The 22,244-nt window shown below is 32.6% G+C and overlaps 3 protein-coding genes across 4 annotated transcripts; all 3 read right to left on the bottom strand.

Annotated features, from left to right (window-relative positions):
- Positions 1-694: 694 nt before the first annotated feature.
- Positions 695-4,181, bottom strand: LOC133678424 (receptor-like protein Cf-9 homolog). The gene is made up of 2 exons (XM_062100718.1): positions 1,063-4,181; positions 695-956 (listed from the first exon to the last, which is right to left on the bottom strand). Exon 1 carries the CDS (start codon positions 3,980-3,982, stop codon positions 1,085-1,087), a length of 2,898 nt encoding a protein of 965 aa, XP_061956702.1. The 5' UTR covers positions 3,983-4,181; the 3' UTR covers positions 695-956; positions 1,063-1,084.
- A 6,767-nt stretch (positions 4,182-10,948) lies between these two features.
- On the bottom strand, positions 10,949-11,974 carry LOC133678804 (uncharacterized). Its single transcript, XM_062101311.1, has one exon. The coding sequence runs from the start codon at positions 11,972-11,974 to the stop codon at positions 10,949-10,951; it is 1,026 nt and encodes a 341-aa protein (XP_061957295.1).
- Positions 11,975-13,470: 1,496 nt separating this feature from the next.
- Positions 13,471-15,067, bottom strand: LOC133678427 (ribosome-binding factor PSRP1, chloroplastic-like). Of its 2 annotated transcripts, none has more exons than XR_009835962.1 (3): positions 14,763-15,067; positions 14,369-14,567; positions 13,471-13,842 (listed from the first exon to the last, which is right to left on the bottom strand). XR_009835962.1 is itself a non-coding variant. In XM_062100721.1 (3 exons), exons 1-3 carry the CDS (start codon positions 14,815-14,817, stop codon positions 13,738-13,740), a joined length of 339 nt encoding a protein of 112 aa, XP_061956705.1. In that variant the 5' UTR covers positions 14,818-15,067; the 3' UTR covers positions 13,471-13,737. The 2 variants fall into 2 exon arrangements, 1 of the variants encoding a protein (XP_061956705.1); XM_062100721.1 differs by having other exon boundaries at positions 14,369-14,547.
- Positions 15,068-22,244: the final 7,177 nt, after the last annotated feature.

The following is a 22,244-nucleotide window of genomic DNA, read 5'->3' as shown; positions in this document are numbered from 1 at the left end:
TACGTCTTCCTCAGGACTTTGAAATTGGGATACCTGATCAACTAGAACTGAATCGCCAAAAGGAACCTAGAATAAGTTGTGCAAACACATGACATTATGAGAACATCTTTCTCTATTGTATTGAATGATTAGTTTATACCCACATCCGATAAAAGAAATGCAACAACAAAAACCGTCTTCAGCACCCAATTATGTCCATTGAATCTAAAACTACCCAATCTTGGGTCAGTGAGGAAATTAGCGAGGGTTTAACCATTATGTTCAATGCGCTTTTTTTTTTAATTGAGAACATCAAGAACTCTGACTTCGTGCTTAATTTATCGGCTTGCTTGCTTACTGGAATTTCAGTGCATGAATGGACATGCCGCTTGCTTTTCAGTTCTTTGATTTCAGTGCATGAATCGAAAGCTTTTCTTTTGCTTTAGTTATAAACTTGCCAATCACCAATGCTGACTGCTTTTGTTGATGATTTTGGCTCTGTGTAAGAGTTGTGGAACATTGCTTGTACCTGTTGAGATGGGTTTGTTACACTTTTAATAGTTATATATGACTTACACTTTTAATAGTTATCAGAATTACTTTATTTTGCTTGCAAATATGGCTGTTGTTATGAGAATTGAATTTGTCAGTCAAGTGTTGTTCTTTTAAGTTACTCGCTGGTTTGTAGAGCAATTTGTTCATAACACTATAAATCTCAAAATTGAAAATACTCCAAGAAAGGGAGATTGAATTAAGTGATCAAGAATAAGGAAATGTTCATAACTCAATAAAACATAAATGATTTTGTGGGGGAACACAATCTATTACTTGCTTGACCTCTTACATACATGGAATCTTTTTCGCAGAAGTAACACCTAAACCTTGAATGAAAATAAACAAATAAAGGGAGTCCAATACCATGAATCTGCCACTCTAGTGTTGTTTCAATGTCAAATCCACTTGATATCTTGTTTGTACTGTAAAATTAGAAAGGTAAGAATGATCAAATAAATTGTAGAGAAAAGATAGCCTACATAAACTGTGAACATAAAATTTGAAAACTCAAACGCTCGCAAAACTTACTTGAAAATATCAATTGTATTATCTAGTTTCTTCTATCACCACATCTCCCAACATTCTTCTTTGTTTTCTTGCTCTTGAGATTCCATATATCTTCAACCATCCTAAAAAACCATGAAGGTTTTTTTGTTCTAAACACGATGTATCCCGTTGCAACTCCAAACACAAACCCACATCCATACCCCATTGTCACAGCTTTCCATCCAAATCCATCTTTAAACAATGTTGAACCATCTCCTTCATCAAAGCTTGATGGTAGCAATGATGGTGCCTCATCACCGTAGCATTCTTTTAGTACTTGAAATCCACATAAACCCAAGTTTCCTTCAAATGAGGTTGCAGTAAAGGTGTTGAACTGCTCTCCACTTGGTATACGCCCCTCGAGCTGGTTATGTGAAAGGTTTAGGATTGCAAGAAATGTTAGACCCCCCAGCTGCGTTGGAATCCTTCCGGTAAGCAAATTTGAAGATAGATCTAATGATTCCAAATTGATCAAATTTCCTAATGATGAGTGGATATGACCTGTAAGGGAATTATGAGAAAGGTTGAGTTGTTGGAGTGCTTTAAGCTTTGCGATCACCTTTGGAATCTCTCCAGTGAAATTGTTTTTTGACAAATCGAGTATTCTGATGGTACTTTGTATCTTTGGGAACTCAATTTCTACACCTTTCCATGTCATTTCTATGGAATAGACATAGCTAGAGTAATTTGTTGCATTCATGTAAATCATGTTTTGATCCGAGGCCATCATTGCTTCAAGACTATTGAAATACCCAGTTGGCAATGACCCGCTAAAATCATTGTCAGAGATGTCAAGAATCTGTAATTTAGAGAAGGAATTATGTGCAGTTGGACCCTTCACAAAACCTTGGAGTTTATTCGATTTTAGGACAAGAATTTGTAGCTTTGGAAGTGTTTCTAGAAAGTAGGGAAATGTATCCTCAATCTTATTGTTGCCAAGATCAAGAACTTCCAACATTGCATAGTTGATGATAGACGATAATATTTTCCCTTCGAATTCATTTCCATTGAGGTTGAGATATTCCAAGCTATTATCTTTTGAAAATGTTGAAGGGATAGTGCCTTGAAGATTGTTCATGCCTAGATGCAATACCGAGAGCATGTTGCTGAAGTTCCCCAAACATAGTGGTGTAGAACCACTCAAGCTGTTGTTGGACAAGTCCAGGACGTGAAGGAATCTCAGCTTGCAAATAGAAGAAGAAATCTCACCTGTCAATTTACTATTGGACGCAAGAATAAGGACTTGCAAGTTCTCTTGTTTGAAAATCGAACTTGGAATTGCACCATGCAAGTGGTTATTGCTCAAATCAAGATATAGCAATGAATCGTGTTGGAGTTCACTTATATTACCTATGAGATTATTGTTATGAAGGTCAAGATGATATAAAGAAGGAATAGCAAAGAAAAAGGATGGTATTGTTCCATTTAACAAGTTATCATATAAATTTAGACTCTTTAGATTTGAAAGGCTACCCAAAAAATCTGGAACTTGACCCACAAATTTATTTGAGTCGAGATACAAGTAACGGAGGTGTACAAGGTTTTTAAATGATGATGGGATCTGACCGTTAAAATTATTACTTGAGAGTCTTAAATAAATGAGCTGTGTGAGATTACCAAGCAGGGGTAGATCTGACCTTATAATGTTACAATTACGAAGAGACATATATTCTAATGACTTTAGATTACTGATTAAGTCGTTTTCTAAATAAACTGAAATTCTTGTATTAGAAAGACCCAACCCATAAAGGACATTACTCAAATTGGACGAAGGAAAAGAGCCAGTGAGGCCTTCGTTGTATGACAAATAGAGTGATTCAAGGTTTGGGAGGAGAAAGATGTTACCCGGGAATTTCCCCTGCAATCCACAACCACTGAGGTAAAGAGATGAAAAGGAAGAGGACAGATTGGTCAAGGAATTAAAAAAATCTTGTGAAACCAAAGACATATTTACAGAGCCCAAATCCAGTTCTCTTAGCTTGGTTAGGTTTTGAACAATCTTGTGAAAAGAAATTGGTTCTAGACTTAGATCGTTGTTGGAAGAGAGACCAAGGGAAACCAACTCGGTGAGTTGCTCAAAATCATATGGAATTGAACCAGTAAAATCGTTCCCTCCAAGATCCAAGTACTGCAGGTGCTTAAATTTCCCCATTGAGGATGGGAGTTTCCCTTTCAATCTACAGTAATAGAGTCTGAGCGATGACAGAGAGGAAGACAGATTCATCAAGGAATCGGGAACAACTAGTGACATGTTTACCCAACTCAAATCGAGTTCTCTAAGCTTGGTTAGGTTTCGAACAAGCTTGTCAAAAGAAAGCTTGTCAAAAGAAATTGGTTCTAGACTCACAAGATCGTAGTTCCGAGAGAGATCCAGAGAAACCATTTTGGAGAGGTGAGAGATTTCTGACGGAACTTGGCCTGCAAGATCTGAACCACTTAGGTTAAGATGTGTCAGACTGGAGAACTGGCCAAATCGAGAAGAAATATGGGAGGAGTTGAAATCATTGAAAGAGAGGTCGAGGTGTTGAAGATGATGGAGAGAGAAGAGAGATTTATTGGGAAGGAGGGTGCCGTAAAGCATGCTGCAGGAGAGGTCCAGTGCAGTGACATGCCCGGTTTTCAGGTCACAAGAGACCCCATCCCACAAGCAGCAGTCTGTACCCTCTTTCCATGACTCTGTTTTTGGAAAGGGATATTGACAGTACTCCGATGAAGCAGAACTATCAATGGAGAAGGATTGTTTGAATTGAAGGAGAGAAAGAGATTGGCGATGAGCACACAAATGAGAAGAAGAAGAAGAAGAGTAATTTGAGGAGAGTGGAGATGAAATTGTTGAGTGGAAATGGAAGAGAAGCAGAAAGAAAGAGAGAGATTGAGAGAGGCACGGTGGTGAAAACCCCATGTTGGCTGGCCTTACAGGATTCGAAAGTATAATTAACTGGGAATTAAAGATCAGAAGAAAAGAAAGGCATTATTAGAAGTATTTATAGACGAAATCAAAGTGACTGGTTGAAGCATTAAACTGAATTGTTTCCTTAGCTGAAAGAGAATCGGAGCAAAGAAAGACTAATTTGTTCATGAGCACATATTAATTGTTAGTATTAAAATACCTTTTTCAGGATTTAATAATTAAAAAAAATAAAGAAAGAATAAAAACCGATGGAAATATGTAAGGTTCCTATTAACTTGATTCCCTGTTGACTTCAAATTGTGCAAACTGAATTGTTGTTTCTTGGCACCGATGGAAATATGGAAGTTTCCTATCAAATTGCGCAAACTAAATTGTTGTTTATTGGCAAAGTAATAATTACCCAAAGCAACGGGGGCACTAACAACTTTGCACTTATGGATCATACTTTTTGTGTGCGCTCGGTAATGTACAATAGTTTAATTATTTTTTAAAGATATTTTTTATTTGAAAATATATTAATATGATATTTTTTAAAATTTATTTTTAATTTTTCATATTAGCATATTAAAATAATAAAAAACATAAAAAAATTAATATTAATTTCCTAAATGGATTAAATAGTTTTTTAGAGGTTGCTAATATTTCTTAAATTAATTAATCCTTTTAGTATTAAAAATAACTAAATAGTTATTTGACAAATCTTGATTAGTAATATTTTTTTTAAAATACTTTCATTCCTTCAATTGATATACTTTGATTTTTCCTTTTTCTATTTTAAATAAAAAATAATTAAACTATGGGATTATGTATACGTAACTGAAATAAAAATTTGATAATCAAAATCATCTTCACCTTTATATCGTTTCTCATGACCCAAAAGTCTTTCTGTGTGATTCACAATGTTGTGCAATATATTTTTTAAATGTATTTTTTAATTGAAAATATATGTAATTCTTTTTAATTTTAATATAAACCCATCAAAACATAAAAAAAAACACATAAAATATTTAATTTAATGCTTTTTTAGGCAATATGTTTTTATAAAAAAACAAAAGCTACCACAATATCAAATATTTATTAATGAGAATAAGAATAGGAACATGACAATATTAATTTTCTAAATGGATTAAATATCATTTCAGGGGTTGTTAATTTTCTTAAAATTAATTAATCCTTTTACTATTAAAAATATTGAGGGGGATAGAAAGTTGTTAGAAGAAAAAGGATAATTGATTTTCAGCTGAAATCAGTTTTGCCCTTTTTCTTCCCTCTTTCCCTTCCTTTTAGGCTCCCCTTTGCATGTCATGCAGTTGGTGTGGGAATAATTCCCTTTGCATGGGACGGGCTGACTCATCAGTCCTCATGCATGTATATATAATTCCCGATTAAACACTAATTGAATGGGGAATTATTCCTTTTCAGAAATCAATTTTATCTTTCTCATTTTTATTACTATGGAGAATTTTTGTTTTTCATGCGATTGTTCATTCTAAAATGCAAAACTAAGAGTCTGTCGCTGAAGTTTCCTAAGTAAGTGTGGGATTGGAAAGATCTTTCTTTTCCAGCATCAACAAGGGAAAACCAATCTTCATGATCTGGTCTGTCCTTTTCCTCCTTCACCTCCAAGTCTTCGCAACCATACAATTATTCAATATGGAACTGCAGGTTGAATTATTGATCAATTGCAAATATTTCCATACAATTAGGTCCCTTTGTTGACTATACAAGAGTGTTGGAAACACGGCAAAATTAATTTCCAAGCTAGTGGACGCCTAAAAGATCTTTCTTTCTCAGCATCAACAAGGGAAAACCAATCTTCATCTGGTCTGTGCTTTTCCTCCTTGACCTCCAAGTCTTCGCAGCCAGTAAGTGGTTCTGAATATGGAACTGGAGGTTGAATTATTGATCAATTGCAAATATTTCCATACAAGTAGGTCCCTTTGTTGACTATGCAAGAATGTGGAAACACGGCAATAGTAATTTCAAAAACTGACAATTTTCCAGCAAGTCTACGTTCGTGCAATTTGTGCTCTAATTATAACTTCCTTTGTGTCTCGTCTGATGACAACTGTTCTTGGAGACTTCTACCCCTCCATGCCTATTTTTCTTGGTTTCATTGCATCATTGAAGTTTGGTTTTCCTTACAATTTATTTTATCTTTCATTAGATTTCTCTACATTGTAAGAAATATTTTTTAAGTGGATCATATGCCATGTCATGTTTTTAAAATAATATTAATTGTTTATATATTATAAAATTTATAAATGATAATTAAATGGTTGGAGTCCATTAATTGCTCTCTAATGATGAACTAAGTACAATACATAATGGATGAAAGTGAAAAAAATCAGATTAATGAAAGGATCCCTATGCCAGCCATATTAAATAGTTCTTTGTATTAATTTTGGAGCAATCATGTAGGTTAGATACATCCATTTATTGATAAATCTTTTCCAAAAGATGCAGACGCTAACAATCTTTCAGAAACTAGTTCCTCGCAGTACAGAGTTTCTCATGTGTGGAGTAAATCAGCATAGGATCTTATAAATTATGATCTCTTATTATGAATGTAAGTACTGTTTGAAATATTTAGTTCTGGAAACTAAAGTTTAAGTATAGGAGAAACAGATTCAAGATGGCAGAGTTGAGTAGAAAGATTAATATATTTCATTAATTTCAAATGCTTATATATAGGCTTTGTAAGTATATTCTTCTCAGCTTCTCTTATAGAATGAAATTTCACATTGATGTGCTTGGTTCTGCCGTGTTGAACCAGATTTAGAGCAATAGTAATAACAGATTTGTTATCACAATAAAACTCAATTGATGAGCTTTGTTCTTGACCTAAATTACCAAGCAACTTGTTCAACCAAATTGCTTGATTTGCAGCAGCTGCCATGGAGATATACTCTGCTTCTGCAGTTGATTGTGCCACCACCTCTTGCTTCTTTGCATTCCAACAGATTGCACCTGAACCAATGTTAAAAACATACCCAGAGGTGCTTTTCATGTCATCAACGCTCCCTACCCAGTCACTGTCTGCATAACCAATTAGTTTTACTCCTCCTGTCTTCAAGTACCAGATGCCAAGATCAGTTGTTCCTCTAATGTACTTCAACATCCTTTTAGCAATTCCCATATGAATATTGCTAGGTGAGCTCATGAACCTTGACAGCAAACCAGTTGGAAACATCAAGTCAGGTCTAGTTGCTGTCAAGTATAATAAACTGCCCATTAAGCTTCTAAATCTAGAGGGATCTTCAAGTTTATCACCATCATTCTTTGAAATCTTCTCATTTTGTGCCAAAGGAGTTGCTACTTCTTTGCATGACTCAAGTTTGAACTTCTTGAGTATATCAACAACATATTTCCTTTGTGAAACAAAAATATCCGAACTACATTGATGTATTTCCATTCCAAGAAAGTAGTTCATAATGCCAAGATCAGACATTTCAAAAACATCTTGCATTTCTGTTTTGAACTCTTCCAGCAACTTTGCATTGCTTCCAGTAACTAGCATGTCGTCTACATAGAGTGATATCACAAGCTGCAAACCATCTTCATCTTGTTTCAGATACAAAGTAGCTTTATTTTCACTTCTCTTGAATCCCAGTTGAATCAAATGAGTGTCAATTCTGCTGTACCAGGCCCTTGGTGCTTGCTTCAAGCCATAAAGAGCCTTGTGTAGCTTGTATACTTTGTGTTCATTACCAGCAACTACAAAGCCTTCTGGTTGCTGAACATAAATTTCTTCAAGAAGTATTCCATTTAGAAAAGCAGACTTAACATCTAAATGATATACTCTCTATCCTTTTTGTCCCACAAGAGCAGGTAGGAGTCTTATAGTGTCATGCCTAGCTACTGGTGCAAAAGTATCTCCATAATCCACTCCAGCAACTTGAACAAAGCCTTTAACAACCAATCTAGCCTTGTGTTTGAAGATTGAACCATCTGGATTGAATTTGGTTCTGAAGACCCACTTCACTCCAATTTCCTTTTTATCTTCAGGAAGTTCAGTCAATCTCCAAGTCCCATTTCTTTCAATGGAATCAATTTCTGATTTCATTGCTTCAATCCAAGCTGGAACTCCTGCAGCTTCAGTGTAGTTTGTAGGCTCAGCATGTACAAGATTACATCTTTCGTACACATCAGACAATGGCCTAACCTTAAGTACTGTTGTATCTGAAGTTGCTTCAATGTCTTGGTAAACTTCAACACCAATACTTCTTACTGCTGGTTCAAGTGTAGCTGTGATATTCTGATAAACTCCTTTTAAGTCCCAATTCCAGCAAGAATTCTCATCAAAATGCACATCTCTGCTGACCTGAATTTTAGCTGCATTCAGATTGAAAATTCTATAACCTTTTGATTCTGTTGCATATCCCATAAGAATCCCTTTTTCTACTCTTTCACCAGTTTCTCTCTTTTAGCAGATGCTATAAGAAAATAGCACAATGATCCAAACACTTTTAGATGTTTGGTTGTAGGCCGGACTCCAGACCATGCTTCCAATGGTGTTTTGTTTTGAACAGACTTAGTTGGAAGTCTATTAAGCAAATATACTGAAGTATTTACTGCTTCAGCCCATAGAAACCTTGGCAACTTCTTTTCAAACAAGATACATCTGGACATCTCCATCACTGTTATGTTCTTCCTTTCAGAAACTCTATTTTGCTGTGGAGAGTATGGAATCGCCAGCTGGTGTACAATCCCAGCTTCTAAACAAAATGCATTGAACTCCTTTGAAATATACTCTCCTCCATTATCAGTTCTCAACACCTTGATCTTCTAACCACTTTGACTTTTAGCCATGCTTTTAAAGTTTTTGAACATAAATAATGCTTGTGACTTGGTTTTCAGAAAATAAACCCAAGTCATTCTATTGAAGTCATCAATAAACAATATAAAGTGCATATTATTGCTTAAGGAGGCTATGCTCATTGGTCCACATATGTTTGAGTGGACTAACTCCAGCTTGTGAGTTGCTCTTTTAGATATACCTTTGAGAAATGGTTATCGGTGTTGCTTTCCCAGTTCACAGCTTCCACATGTATGAGTAGTAACATGAATTTCAGACATGTTTTCTACCATTCCAGTATCATACAACAACTTTAATGAATTGAGATTGTAATGACCAAATCTTTTATGCCAAAGAATGCTTTCATCAATCTTAGCACTAAACACATGTCCTTTAACATCATCAAGCTTCAAATAGAAGCTATTACCATCCATTTTGATTTTTGCTATCACTGAATCATGTGTATCAGTGATAAAGCAAAATCTCTCTTTAAAAAAAGACTTCATAACCATTCCTGAGCATCTGTGCAACACTAAGGAGATTTTGATCTAGTTTTGGAATGTAAAGAACATTTGTGATGGTTTTAATATCTTTATTTGTGCTGACTGACACGACCAAAAGATTGATGTCTTTTTCCAAGTGCAGGAGTGTCGAAGTAATAAATAACTCGGCAAGACCGGGGTCGAACCACATGGAGGTTACTTGTATAAATTATAGATAACAATAAAACAAAAGTAACAATAACAACAACAACAACAACAATAACAATGATAATAATAATAGTGAAGAAGAAGAGGAAGAAGTTGATGAGAACTTTTGAGATGGAAGATTAACGTAAGGATTAAACAATGATAACAACAAATGTCAAGGTTAGAGGATCCACTAATGGTATTTCAAACAAGTATAGTATAAACTCTTATTATTCAATTGGAAACCACACACAAGGAGGTTCCAATCAGATTATAAATTGTTAACATGATTACATTAGCTATCTTATTCGAATAATGCTAATACTTGTAAATGTTTTCAGGCATTCATGATTATAACTTATGTTAACAACAAATCAAGTTCCTTTCATAGCTTAGGTGTCGGTTATACCATACAGTATGGGCTATGAAAGTGCCAAGTATTTGTTGTACCAAGTGTTATACAACATAAATCTAGATTAACCATTTAACAAGCAAAGTATTAAAAGTGAACAAGATAACAAATATAAAGCATGTTAGTATCCAACATTAAGGTCCATGTTAAGTTTATATTATACTTATTCTTACACCATTAGTGTACCCTTTTCACCTTGACATAATTAACTTAGCTAGACATAATGAAAGAAAGAAACATAAATAAACAAGGAAAGGAAATGAAAAGCATAAGTAAGAGATTAATATAAGCAAAACTTAAGCATTACAAAATATAAAGAGAGAGCAAGAGCATGATCTTGATCTGAAAACCAAGATGCCTAAATACATGGCAAATGCCTCCTTTTATAGGCCAAAATTCAGAACTATTGATTTGTTGACTAATTGATGAGTGGGTGGTCACATCTTGACTTGGTGACAATTCTTATCTTCTTGTCTGCCAAAAACGTCATTGATGACGTCATAATTTGAACAAACTTAAATCATGAAAGTTCTAAGAAATTGTCTCATCTTTCCAGGGTAAAAATTTGAGATCATTTGGACTTCTAGAACTTGAGATATAGGCTGAACACTGAATAGTGTCTGGGCTGCAGGACAGATTCGGACTTCTTCGTTGTTGCTACAATTTGGACTTGAAAACGACCTTTTTAAATCTTGGGCTCCACATGAAAGTTGTAGGCCTATGTATTATCTTTCCATCCATATAAAATGGACCTAAATCCAAGATCTACAGCTCCAGATATGACCCAATTACCGAACAGTGTTCCAATTTGGACTGCACCAGCATCTCTTTTCTAAGTTTGGCCATCTCTTTGTCCTTTCAATTTCAGTATTTCAACTCATCAATCAATTCTTTCATTTATGTGATAAGCCTGCATTTAAGATGAACATTTACCATAAATTAAAGGTATCTTATATAATTAGATATGTTATTATAAAACATGCTTTAGTTAAGGAGTTATTGATACTTTAAATGCAAAATGATGATATAAAACCTTGATAAAAATGCACTTTTAAGTACTAATCACTGACCACAACAATGCCTTTTCCCTTAGCCTGCACAATATCTCCATTTCCCAATTTGATCTTCGGTTGAACTGATCTGTCAATAGAAGAAAAGATTGACAGAAACTTAGACATGTGACTAGTGCAGCCACTGTCTATAAGCCATGTATTCAGCTCAGAAGTATTGCTAGCTTGTGATGCCATAAACAGATGCTCCTCATCATCTTTGCCTTCTTCAGAAACATTTGCTTGTTGTTGTATTTGTTGGTGAGATTGTTTCTTCTTGATTCTGCAAAATTTCTCACTATGACCAAGATTATTACAGAACATACACTGGAGAGAAGGTTTACCCTTAAACCAGCAATCTTTCTCAGCATGGTTAGTTCTTCTGCAATAAGGACATGGTAAGAAAATTTGTCTTCTTGAAGGTATACTTGTTTTTCCTTTAGAAAACTTAACAAGTTTTTTTCTTGGCAAGTTACCAGCACTCCTACCCTTGTTGTTTGCTTGGAAATCCCCTTCAACAGTCTCATCATCTCTCATATGAATCCGTTGCTCCTGAACATGAAGTTTACTAATTAACTCTGCAATAGTAAGATTTTGCAAATCGCAAGATTCTTCTATTGCAGAGATCTTGGCTTCAAACTTTTGCGGGACTGACATCATAAGTTTTTCTACTACCTTATGATCTTCAAATGTATTTCCAAGAAGTCTCATTTGATTTACAACATCCATTAATCTGCCAAAGTAATCTTTGACAGATTCATTGTCTTTCATCTTCATCAACTCAAATTCCCTTTTAAATGCAAGAAGTTTTACTGCTTTGACTTTGTTATTGTCTTCAAATTCAATTTGGAGCTTATCCCATACCTGTTTTGGTGTTTCCAGATTCATTATCTTCGTGAAAATATGATCTGCAAGTCCAGAATGCAGGCAAGTAATGGCTTGGTCCTTCTTGAGTTTTTCTTCTTCATGTGCTTTCATTTGAGCAATTGTAGGATTTGCATTCAACGGTGTTGGATGAGAATCAGTCACTAACATTCTATAAGCCTTGAGATCTTAGATAAAATCTCATTTTGACAGCCCAAATATGATAAAGTTCACCACTAAACATTGGAATTGCAGATGCAATATTGCTTGAAGAAGACATTGATAAAAAAAACTGAAGGAAAATAACTCAATAGTATTTATGCTCACCCTCTCTGTGTTTAGCACTTAGTATACTTGCCTTACCCTCTCTGTTTTTATCACTTAAAAGAAAGAAAATGCTTGCCTCACAGCCTGTAGGATTTATATGCTCTGATACCACTATTAGAAATATTTAGTTCTGGAAACTAAAGTTTAAGTATAGGAGAAACAGATTTAAGATGGCAGAGTTGAGTAGAAAGATCAATATATTTCATTAATTTCGAATGCCTATATATAGGCTTACATAGAACTTGGAATGGATTGAAACTCTCAATAAACTTGAGAAATTATTGGAATTGAAAATAACAAACTGCAGCAGAATGTTACTGCTGCAAAAATCCTGAAGAATCAAAACAATAATATAAAAGTCAAATAGCATAAATGTACTTAACTCTATCTTACTAAGGCATAATCTCATAATTCTAACAAATATTTGCCAACCTCTTGCTCATTCAGTATTCTTTGTTTGACATTTTTATGGCTAAGTTAACATTGTAATCTGCATCTACTTGTCCAAAGACTGCAAGCAGATCGAAGTATCCTTTTTCTTTCTTCTTATTTGCTAACCTCTTAGTTGAGCATGTTACGGCCATGCGTTTGGCATTTGGCTTGGACTGAGTTCATGAGTCCAAAAGTGTCGAAGTAATAGTATTTCACATAGGTTTTGTTGGAAGAATAATGGGCGTGGTATAAGATCAAAACAGTAATGCAGAATCAAAAAACTCAAGAACAAAAAAAAGATTGAGGAAAATATATTTTTACCAAGTGTTTCTCTCTAAACTCTCTTAACTATTCTCTCTCTTTTTGTTACTACCTAATAATGCTGACTTACAAGGTTATAGAAGATTATTCTAGATAACCCTTGTGCCATATACCCTGTCCTGTCCTCAGCATACCATTCATTGAATACCCAACCCACTGTTAGAGCCTTCTATTCTAGATGTGAATCTTCAGTTCATGGCTGTCCCAAGACTGAAACACCCTGCCCCAGTGGTGTTTATCCATTGTTGAACCTCTTGTTGACACAACCATAGCCATAAGACCTCATGTACTGGTCTTCAACCCAAGTAAATACAGCTGGGAAGACTGACCGGCTCAGTTGGACACATATTAAGAAGTCCCCAACATGAAATGGGACTGAGATTGCAGAACCTATCGCTTGAATAGCAGAATTGAACTATATGGATAGGCAAAAAGGACCAACATAGCTCAAATTCACTGAATAGAGCGCGGATGGAAGCTGTCAATCAACAAGAGAAGTCGCAAGAAGTTTGTAAAACCTAACATGAGAGAAAAAGCAGAACATTATATCATAGGAGGAGAAAAAGCAGCAAAAAAGAATGACATCATAAGAGGAAAAACAGCTGAATTTCTAAACAGAAAACACAGCGAAAATCCAAGGGAAATGGGAACGGGTCAATACTAGACACCACATGAACAGAAGTTTCGATCTAATATAAATTGAATAGTGATTACAAAATTCTTTTTTCTCATCCCTGAAAGTTTGGACGCCAACATAGTGGCTCTGATTTTCCATGAACTAAGAACTCATACAAGCATGCTAATAAATCTCATTAGTTTGAGTTCACTTGATCTCAAATTCAGTATCTTGCCCTTTAAGCATGCCTGAAACCATAGAAGACATGATCCACATTTCCCAGCTGCGCGATTGCTTCATCGATAGCCAGAGGTGGGATGTGAAAGTACTTTGTGTGAACAGCCTGAAAATGGTGTAGATAATGAGTCTATGGCAGACAAGAATAATATGTCCAGGTGGGCAATGGTTTACCTAGCCAAAAGCATGCATCAAACTTAAACGTAATAGAAAATATCCTTTCTCTAGTTTCATTTTACATTGACACCCAGATGTAGAGAAGAACTTTGAGTGCCAAGCCATGATTTGGAAAGATGAAGACGGTAATGCGGTTTCCTTTTGCAACAGTCCATAAATATCTAGCTAAGAGAACCGATAATGTATTCGCTACAGTTCACAAGTTATGATGCTAGATCATCTGCAAATTACATGTGCCGTAGTAATCAACAAAATGTGCTATGGGGAAAGCCCTTGTTGGGAGTAGAACTATTCATGACAAGTCTATATCAATTAACTCGCAAGAATACATAAGACTTTACATTTGATGATATGAAGCTACGGATAGTAACTAAATCCACATGAAACAACTAAGACAACATAAACAATAAACTGCGACGACAATTTGGTAAAACAAAAATGTTAAAGAGCCGTACCTCATCAAGATAGTCGTCATCATTCTCCAACACTTGTGACATTGGCTCCCTAACCTTCAACTTATCAAATCCTTTCATGTGTCTACCATGATCAGACTCCTTGTCCTTAATCTTCCTCAACTTGTTGAATAATTGACGACACCAAATCAATACTTGCTTAGATTTCTCAGCATCTTCCTCTGCCCTCACCACCCCATGACTTTTAGTAAACACAGTAACCCAAAATCACAAAAAATCTAAAATTCAATTCATAAAATTCAACTGTTACATCCAAACATTTGTTACAATCACAAATTAGACAGAAAAAAATCCAAAAAATATAGTGCGTTTTCAATTCTTACATTAAAAAACAAAAGAATCAAAACTTCAATCTTTAAAGAGTTTAAAGAACAACCTTCAAGTTTTTTCCATGAATGATTAATTTGACAGAGGGAGGAGGAAGATCCCATGACATCTTCACTGAGTATCCACCATGGCTCGAAGGGATCTTTGTTTTCCTTCAAGTTTCAATAATTTTCACGTTTTTTGCATTAAAAAACTGGACTTTAGAGACACTTTTGGGGAGTGGATCTTTGTGGAATGCACCAAAGAAGAAGCTAGTGAAGTAGTAGGAGTTGTTGATGATAATGGCTTGTTTGCAACGAACCTAAGAGAGAAGCCACTGGCAAATTTTCTAATGAGGGTTGTTTGGATTGCTGGAAAATGAATGAAAAAAAGGGGGTTTTTGAAGAGGTTTCTAACTTTCTATTAACAAGACAAATGGACAAGGACACGTCAGCTAATTGATTCAGTTGGGCCCCACTTTGTGCGGGATGAATCTTTTATCTGCCAATTCCACATTCAATTTGTGGGAAACATAAAACATTAGCCACAAATTTATAAGATAATTATAAATTAAGTTTAAGAATAAATAATTTCATCAATTATGTCCAAAGTATTCCAGAGGTTTCTCATTTGGATCCTTTCTATCCATTTTCTCTCAATTTTAATGTCAAGTTTTCCTTTAACAGACCAGTTTCATTGCATAAAACAGTAATGGTAATGAAGTTACATATCTATGTGGCCTCGCAGGATCAATTCTTACATTTCTATGCGAGATGGTATGAAATGTTAACTAATTTTTCAGTTCATAAAATCTAAATAAATTTAAACTTAATTTTTTATCATTTTAATGTTGGAAATAAATTTAAAAACAAAAATAAAATTCAACTAAAAAAAATAAAACAACTCAACACGGGTTTATCTGTCAAACCTAGGTCATAAAACCTAGATAATCCTATATAGAACGATATTAAAACAAATTATAAAGCTCAATCCCCAATCAACTAAAATTTTAAGAATAATATTAAAAAAATCAATAAAAAATAACATAAAAAACCCATGACTTGGGTCAACTAACCAAACTCATGTCTTGAATCATGAGAACAAGATAACCTTATAGAACACAAACTATAATAAATTATGAAGTCTAATTTTCAATCAATCAATATTGAAAAAAATCAATTAAAAAAAGAACAAAAAAACTCAAGTCAACTAATCTATTCCACGATCTAGGTCATAAGACCTTGATAACTTCATATAAAGCAAATAGTTTTTTCTTATAAAACTCAATCCTCAATCAACCCTTTTTTCTTATAAAATTCAATCATCAACCAACCCAATATTGAATGATTAAATTGAGAAAAATATCCAATAAAAAATGATAAAAAATACCTAAGTCAACCCAGGTTAATCTATCAGCCCTGAGTCATATGAATAAGATAATTCCGTAGAAAGAAAGAAAGAAAGAAAAATATAAAGTTCATTTCTCAATCAACTCCATGTTAAAGGATGGAATTGAGAAATAAACATTCAATTAAAAAAAGAAAAAAAAACTCAATTCAACCTAGCTAACCTGCAAACTCGTTACCTAGGTCAAGAGACCGTGATTACCCCGATAGAAAACAAATTAAGAAAGAATTACAAAACTCAATTTCTAATCAACTCAATAGTGAAGGATGAAGTTAAGAAAATAATAATAATTAAAAGGATAAAAAAAACCAGAGTCAACATGACTAACCCCTCAAACTCATAACCCGGGATATAAAACCAAGAAAACTTTATAGAAAGTAAATCAAAATAAATTATGAAGTTCAATGCCTAGTAAGCTCAATATTGAAGGATTAAATAAAAAAAAATACAAAGTTTAAAATAAAAAATTTTTAAGGACCAAAGCAAAAAAAAATTCTTAATATTTCACTATTCATTGCTATAATAAATTACCAAGGTATTTTAATATATGCTAAAATCCTAGTGCAATAGACATAAACTATTCCACTTTTTTCTTAACTTTTCCAGCGCCATAGATCTGTTGGGTTACCTTTGGCCTGGCTGCTTAACTATTCATTTCTCCAGTGAAGGAGCTGGGTCAGCATTTGTTTTATATATATATATATATATATATATATATATATATATATATATATATATATATAAAGGGTGAATGATATATTTATTTATTTTGAAAAAAAGAGAAGATATTGCATGTTGTTTGTCGCATAAAAATTAATAATGTTATCAGTGTAGCTCTCACCTGCAACCTTCAACAAAACCAATGTGCTGACCAATTGAACTACGAAACAAAGATATTATTAATTGTGGAGTATTATATTTTGATAAAATCAAGTTTATTGAAATAATATAACTTTGAGATTGTTAGAAATCAAACTCTCTCTTTTTCAATGCCAGATAGGTATGATATTATATAGAGTTGATGATTGTGGTCTTATTTCTCCATGTAAATGAAAATATATAGATGAAATGTTAACATTTGATATTATTATTTGTTAAAAATGAATCTAATTTACAAACTATAAAGTTGAAATCAAACACCTAAAAATTATTTCAAATGAGCAATCAATTTTAATCCAATCATATTCTAATATAAGATCTGCCATGAATTTAAAAAATTAAATCGATAATAAAATCTCAAGATTTTAGATATCCTATATAAAACATATAAAGTTAATATAAATATGTATGTTAAATAATAAAAATATAAAATCTTATCAATTTTCAATTTATTATTATTTAAAAAAAGAAGAAGTAGAAATAGAGGTTGTAATAAGGAATTAAAAAAAAATATTTGAAAGAAACAAACGCTTTAATTGAGGCATGGTACGCCAATGTTCTTGTCGAGCTTGTATTAATTGGACTTCTAGCAAAGATAATATTATTCCTAATTTTTATTATAATTACATTACATTATTTATAATTTTTACATAATTGGTCCCTATAATTTTCAATATTTATAAATTCTATTTTTATTTATGTTATTGGTCATAAACATTTTATACAAAATTAAATACTATAAAATAACACTTGGTATCACTTGAGGCACAACCTTTATAGAAATAAGACTACAATATATAACTGATTACTTATAGTTCTATACTTACAAAATCTGAGAGGAAACAGCTTACAGAACGAACTTTGAAGATACTGACTGCATTGTTTATTTTCTTCTTGCACCATTTCTACTAGCATTCTTCTTTGTTCTGCTTGCATTAAGACTCCATTGATCTTCAACCATTTTCAGAAACCATGCAGGTCTTCTTGTTTTTAACACAACATATCCTATTATGACTCCAAACATAAACCCACATCCATACCCAATTGCCACAGCTTTCCATCCAAACCCATCTTCAAGCAATGTTGAATCATCTCCTGCAATAAAGTTTGATGATGGTAATGGTGGTGCCTTGCCATTGCTACATTCTTCAAGCAATGTTTAATATTTTGTTTTAAAAAAAATTCTTTCTATTCCTTCAATTGATATACTTTGATTTTTCCCTTTTCTATTTTAAATAAAAAATAATTTAAAATATAATTTCCATGAAATTCAATCCACAACATCCTCAATATATAGGAAGAAAACTTCTTAATAATTTACGATCGTAGTTTACTCACAGCTTAAGCAAGTGGGGATGCAGAGTTAAAGAGTCATCCTCACCTTCTTATGTCCACTTCAATCCAGTCTACAATCAACACGTTCTGGCTATACATTTTAGTTTTTTTTGTTATCTTGATAATTTTTTGTTATTATTAGTACGTACTTATTTCCAAAAATGACATTTTTGCAGCAAGTCTCTGAGCTAACAAACAAGGGCGGAGGCATGTAAAGGCTCGGGTGGGCTCTAGTCCAGGTCAAGATTTTATCAATATTTTTTTATTAGTTTTATATAAAATAAATTTGTAATTCTCGATTGAGGTATCAAAAAATTCTGAAAATTTACGTGAAACCTTCTAATATGATGCTCTAACTTAGATTAAAATTGAATTTTTGAAGAAATTCAGAAATTCGATAAAAAATCATAATTTGACCAGTTTTACGTTATTGGGTGTAATTTTTAATCCGACCATCAGATTGAGCTGAAATTTTACGAGGGATCTTAAAATATATTGAATAAAATCTGGTTAAAATTTTAGGATGAACAGAATTTGATAGTGCGAACAAAAAAAACCCGTTAAATAAAAGCAAAACGACTCATTAAGGGTAAAATGATTATTTGCCATTAAAAAATAAAACAAATAAGTTCTTCCTTCCTTTTATATGTTGGCGATCGGGTAGAAGCAGAATAGGAAAAGAAAGAAAAGAAAAGGAGAGAGAGAAACAGAAAAAAGTAAGGGAAAAATATAAAACAAATCCAAGAAAAAAAAAGAAAAATGAGAGAATAATCTTGTAAACTTACAAAGTTCAACTTATAAAATACTAATATAAGGAAGAATAAAGTGAAGGAAGGAGGAATTGAGAGAGAAAAAAATTTAATTACTTTGTTTTTCAGTTGACATGAGATTGTTATTTTATCCTGATTGAGGAGTTGTTACAATATTGATTCAGATTCAATTATAGATGAATTATATTCCACAAAACATTAAAGGATGTAACTTCAATAGTGAGTTTATTTTTACTTTCACTTTAATTTTATATACTTTCAAATTTATTTTTTTAATATTTTAGGTAGTGAATTTGAATTAAAACTTTACTGTTAACTTTAAAAATTTATGTATATTAGTTAATAATTTATCTTTAAAAATATTTATATATTTATTTAATAGCTAAAGGCATGAAAAATTTCTGGCTCCGCCCTTACTAACTGATACAGTTCATGCTCTAATTAGAACTTCCTTTGTAGCTCGTCTGATGGCAGCTGTTCTCGCTATTATTCCTTGCTGGCTTATAAACTTAATACTAATTGGACCCCCCTTCGCATGCACTGATAGATTATTATTATTGCCATTATTAACAAGAATACGTGACTGTTCACTTGAAGGGTTAAGCAATTTATATGTTTCTCAGAAGAAGAAGAAGAAGCATTTCATAGCTTAGAAAAAAAGCAATAAACATGTGCTAATAGATACAGTTTGTGCTCTTCCTTTGCAGCTCGTCTGATGGGAAGTGTACGTTGCTGGGGACTTCTACCACTCGTCCTCGTCTTCTATAAAATTCCATGCCAACAAAAGACAATAATGCAACCCTTGGTACAGATTTTTGCTGGATAAATCTGCGGTCACATGCAACATCCACCTTCGTTTTGTTTTTTGTGTTAGAACGAAGAAAAATCTGAAGGAGTGCAGTGCTTAGCTGCTGTAGTGTACTAACCGATCTTGCAGTAAAATTGGGACTCTCCTGTTCAAGGTAGAGGTGGTGAAGTGTCAATTTTATATCAAGGTCAGAAAGCAATAGGCAATGGTCCAGAAAAGTCTTCCGAACTTGGATACATAGATATTGTCCACTCTTGATCATGTGGTGCTGAATATGTAACTGAGGGTTGAATTATTCAATTGCGAATATTTCCTTTAACATTTTTGTTGAGATCTTACTGGTAGCTAGTCCGGCGTTAACTGAGTGTTATTTACTTCAACACATCAAAATGTTATTTGATTTTCAAAAACATATTAGGAACATGAGAATATTGAAAAAAAAAAATTAATAAATTTAAAAAAACACAAAAATATTATTTTGATATATATATTTTCAAACAAAAAAACATTTTCAAAAACATAATAATATTGATTTCCTAAATGGATTAAATAGTGTTTTAGGGTTTGCTAATTTTTATTAAATTAGCCAATCCTTTTAGTATTAAAAGGAATTAAATAGTTATTTGACCAATTTTAATCATGCTTATTTCAGTAGTACTTTTAAAAAAAACAATACTTTTCTTGCTTATCAATCTTTCAATTTATTTACTTTGATTTTTCATTATTCCTTATTCTATTTTAAATAAAAAATAATTTAACTATTAGATTATATAAACAAATAATTAAAAAATATGTATGTAGTAAAGAATGAAGATTGTAAATCTTTTACCTGGATGGTTTAATGAATATTTATAGCTCCTGAATCTTATCATTTTGCTGGAGTGAATGGCCTAAGGAGTCATTTCCTTCTTATATTAATAATAAAGGATAAATAATTCTTACATAACATTAAACGAGGAACAAATATCTCTTACATGATATTAATAAGTGATAAATGTTTGTTATAAAATATTAATGATGATGGAAACATATAAGCATTTAGAAGATTTTTATACTCCTAGGAATATTGGAAGATGTTACTTGAAACTGATGAATTAATCACATCTATTGAACAAGATGATCATGATGTTGACATCAAAAGTTGATTTTTCAAATCTAAATTATCAATGATTTGAAATTTATCAAACATGAGATTGTGTCAAATATCTAAGAAGATTTTTATACACTTGGGGATAAATATTACTTGCACAATATTATATTTTTTTATATTAAAAGTCATAAAAATAAATAAATAAAGTTTTGTAGCTCAACACGGGCCTATAATGCTAATTAAAACTTCTTTTTTAGCTCGTCTAGTGGTAGTTGTAAAAGTATCAAATTGATATTTTTTATATGGTTTTCAATATTTTTAATATGTTGATGTTAATTATTTAAAAAAAAACATATTATTTTAATGCTAATTAAAACATCTCTTTTTAGCAAATTATATCTCTTAATGGGAGCCAATATGAAGGCGATCGAATCAAAATTGGTTGCTTCGTGCAAAGGGGAACCTTTCGTCACATCACAATCGTCCTGGGAATCCCACGATCACCTTTCGTTCTTTTGCACCAGAAAGTCATCAAAAATGATTCCAAAACAAACACCACATACACCCTCCGAGAAGGAAACGATTTTGCTGAAAGGAATAGGCAATAAATATCTCCGTTTAAATCACCTTAATTCAGTGGAAAATTATGTGCGCATTATTTGTATTGTAACATATTTTTGTATCCTCACACAAAAAAATAAAATACAAAAAAATCAAGAATTATATTCAAAAGAAAATTCTAATAGCAGTAAAAAGAGGATGCCGGAAAGCCTAGAAAATGGTCAGAATTTGGTTAAGGAGGCTCAAAAATACGAAGATTAAAATTTGACAGTATTTTGTTCACTTATGAGAGCTCTGTTAACAAAAAAAAATCAATTTTAGAAAGAAAAATTTAAAATCAGATATTTATGAACTCAATTAAATTTTATTGAATGTTTAATTGAATTTTATGGAGGGTTTGATTGCAAGAAAAATTAATTTTTAAGTCAATTTAGGCTTTAACAGGAAGAAATTAAAATTTTGAATTGAAAATGATTCTAAACATGAGATTTTATTGAAAATTTTGAATGGAATTTAACTCAAAAAATTATAAACTATGCTGCAAGATATATACCACTAATAGTTAACAGTGAGAACATTTTGAGTTTAAAGGTATTATCAGCATGTTCTCTTATCCCACGTTTAATAAAAAATAATGTTACGAGGGATTAATTGTTAAGGGGTTATATTGAAGAATAAAATAGTATAAGGATCAAATTAATA

This window comes from Populus nigra, chromosome 18 (assembly GCF_951802175.1).
Source record: "Populus nigra chromosome 18, ddPopNigr1.1, whole genome shotgun sequence".
Classification (NCBI taxonomy): Eukaryota; Viridiplantae; Streptophyta; class Magnoliopsida; order Malpighiales; family Salicaceae; genus Populus; species Populus nigra.
The sequence above is the reverse complement of the archived record's forward strand: the minus strand, read 5'-3'. Positions and strand labels throughout refer to the sequence as shown.

What these genes read in the sequence shown, in the direction of transcription:
- LOC133678424 (XM_062100718.1), bottom strand. Translation starts at nt 3,982, where the DNA reads ATGGGGTTTTCACCACCGTGCCTCTCTCAATCTCTCTCTTTCTTTCTG.
- LOC133678804 (XM_062101311.1), bottom strand. Translation starts at nt 11,974, where the DNA reads ATGTTAGTGACTGATTCTCATCCAACACCGTTGAATGCAAATCCTACA.
- LOC133678427 (XM_062100721.1), bottom strand. Translation starts at nt 14,817, where the DNA reads ATGGGATCTTCCTCCTCCCTCTGTCAAATTAATCATTCATGGAAAAAA. An exon ending in TTCATGGAAAAAACTTGAAG is followed by an intron (nt 14,548 to 14,762) that starts GTTGTTCTTTAA and finishes TGGTGAGGGCAG; the next exon opens with AGGAAGATGCTGAGAAATCT. An exon ending in ATGACGACTATCTTGATGAG is followed by an intron (nt 13,843 to 14,368) that starts GTACGGCTCTTT and finishes CACCATTTTCAG; the next exon opens with GCTGTTCACACAAAGTACTT.